Below are 2,197 nucleotides of genomic sequence, written 5' to 3'. Positions count from 1 at the left end.
TATAGGGTTTTTTATTCATTTCTATCAAGATTTCTTGAACCTACGTGTTTTTCTTATATCATGGCTGACATGCTATTGCCACTTTTATGTTATATATATTTTTATTCCTCTCATGTTATTATGAAACAGATAATAATTTTAAAACTAGCAGATGAAACGTTTGAATCAGTATATACAATTAATTTAAGTTTTGAAAGTTGTAGCTGACACCCAGAGTGTGAGCCCTAAATTAAGGCGCTTTTGTACAGAAATATATCACTTATTATACGTTTCTAGGTACATTAGTCATTTTGTTTTAACATGTATTTTGAAAACAACCGCTACATCCAATTATTATTTTTAATAAATGGGTTACAGCAGGGTAAAAAGGAAATCAATACTTCTGAAAGAATGAAAATAAAATCTTTATAAAAACAACCAGAACCAAGTTAATAGAAAAGTGATAGCAATGATAAAATATAAATTTATTACTAGCAACAGTTAAATAACGCAGTTACATTTGAACTTGCATGCCAATACCCTGTTTGAACGAAGGCCATTAGATGAGTCTACTTTAGACGTTTACCATGTAACGATGCCATCTATCGAGCAATTAAGAAAACAGCATTTTAAAATAGTAACTTGTTTTCGAAGGCATTTATCGCCTCGAAATTTAACCAATTAAAAAAAAAAAAGAAGACAAAACAACAAAAAACAAACAAACACTAATCTCACTGTCAAAGAATACTGTTTTTTTAAGAGGAGCATCATAAACTTTCCTTACTGATTTAATATATGTGACAAAGTTACAATAAACTATATATTGTTCAGTACAATATACATCTGTCTTCTTTAACTGAAATATTACCTTTATTAGGCATTTCAAAAATATGATTCACTAATACATACATATATATAATTATTATTGAAACAGATATAAACAAGTTTACGCAAACTACTAATTAATCAATCAATGAACATGAAAATTTAAATAATCACAGACTTGAAATTTCTTGAATCTTAACTCACTTCGGTCGTACTTTCTCCCAGTTGATAATGAAATTAAATGTAGCTCAGTGCCTGTTACTTAACACACTGGCATCTATATAAATTATGATGTTATATTTATGCAAATTTTGTGAATTTACCCAAATATATGTACTTTGTAATTTCTTTTTATTTCCTTTCCATGGCCCCCCCAGTGGCACAGCGGTATGTCTGCGGACTTACAACGCTAGAATCCGGGCTTCGATATGGTGGGCAGAGCACAGATGGCCCATTGTGTTGCTTTGTGCTTAACTTCATGCAAACAAACCTTTCCGTGTTGTAAACATATTGAGCAACGCCACCTTTCGGTGAGATTTGACCCTAATTGCTAATGAAGTAGGTAGATAAGTAGTTTGTTTCAGTGTAAAGCTACACAATGAGCTATATATGTTCTCTGAACCCCAAATTTTAGTGTTTTAAGTCCTTAAATTTACCAGTGACCCACTGGGGAACTACTCAATTAGGAAACATTACTTTATAAATACAAAATATATTCTAGAAATTTGTTATTCTGATAATCATCAACAGTAAAATATGTCATTTTACAAATGATGACGGTGAAAATTACTTCTAATTAAATTCTACTTCATGACATCAGCTAGGATCTTCTTGAAGTCTTCCAATGTTTGCTACATATGATGATATCATTCGTAGATTATCCACTCCTTCTAACAAACACCTGTAAAGATACAAAACACTTGAACAACTCCTACTATCACATCTGCTTGTAAATCATGTACTTCTAGAACCTCATACTTGGGTTACTTCGAAAACAACAAGAGGTTAATTTTTAAAAAAATTAAATAGTGCGACATGGATAATTGAGAGTATTAAATACCGGAAATAAGTAGACTTCTAGTCAAGATATCTTGGAAAAAAGTATTGTTTTACTCTCTAATCAAAACCAAAAGTTTTCAAAACTTCCTTGTTGTTAAGGTTTAAGAAAATATAAGCCTTTGTCAAATTTTGTATTCTTAAAATCTACTTGGTTTCCATAGAATTCAGTTTAGCCATCAAACATGTAATCATAACTCACTATTCTTATGTTGTCATAAGGGCCTCCAATATTTTATTAGAACAGTTACTTTTACATTTCCTAAACCTTAACTCACTATTCTTATGTTGTCACAAGGGCCTCCAATATTTTAATACAACAGTTACTTTTACATTT

The 2,197-nt window shown here is 30.6% G+C and overlaps 1 protein-coding gene across 1 annotated transcript in view; it reads right to left on the bottom strand.

The window, feature by feature from the left end:
- Nucleotides 1-445: 445 nt before the first annotated feature.
- LOC106471666 (serologically defined colon cancer antigen 3 homolog) overlaps nt 446-2,197 on the bottom strand; it is an 11,763-nt gene continuing 10,011 nt past the window's right edge. Inside the window, exon 4 of the mRNA XM_013932283.2 lies at nt 446-1,705. Within this exon, the coding sequence (XP_013787737.1) occupies nt 1,621-1,705 (85 nt within the window). The 3' untranslated portion in view covers nt 446-1,620. The remainder of the gene's footprint in view (nt 1,706-2,197) is intronic.

This window comes from Limulus polyphemus, unplaced genomic scaffold (assembly GCF_000517525.1).
Source record: "Limulus polyphemus unplaced genomic scaffold, Limulus_polyphemus-2.1.2 Scaffold4771, whole genome shotgun sequence".
NCBI classification, from domain to species: domain Eukaryota; kingdom Metazoa; phylum Arthropoda; class Merostomata; order Xiphosura; family Limulidae; genus Limulus; species Limulus polyphemus.
This window is presented reverse-complemented; position numbering and strand designations above follow the sequence as displayed.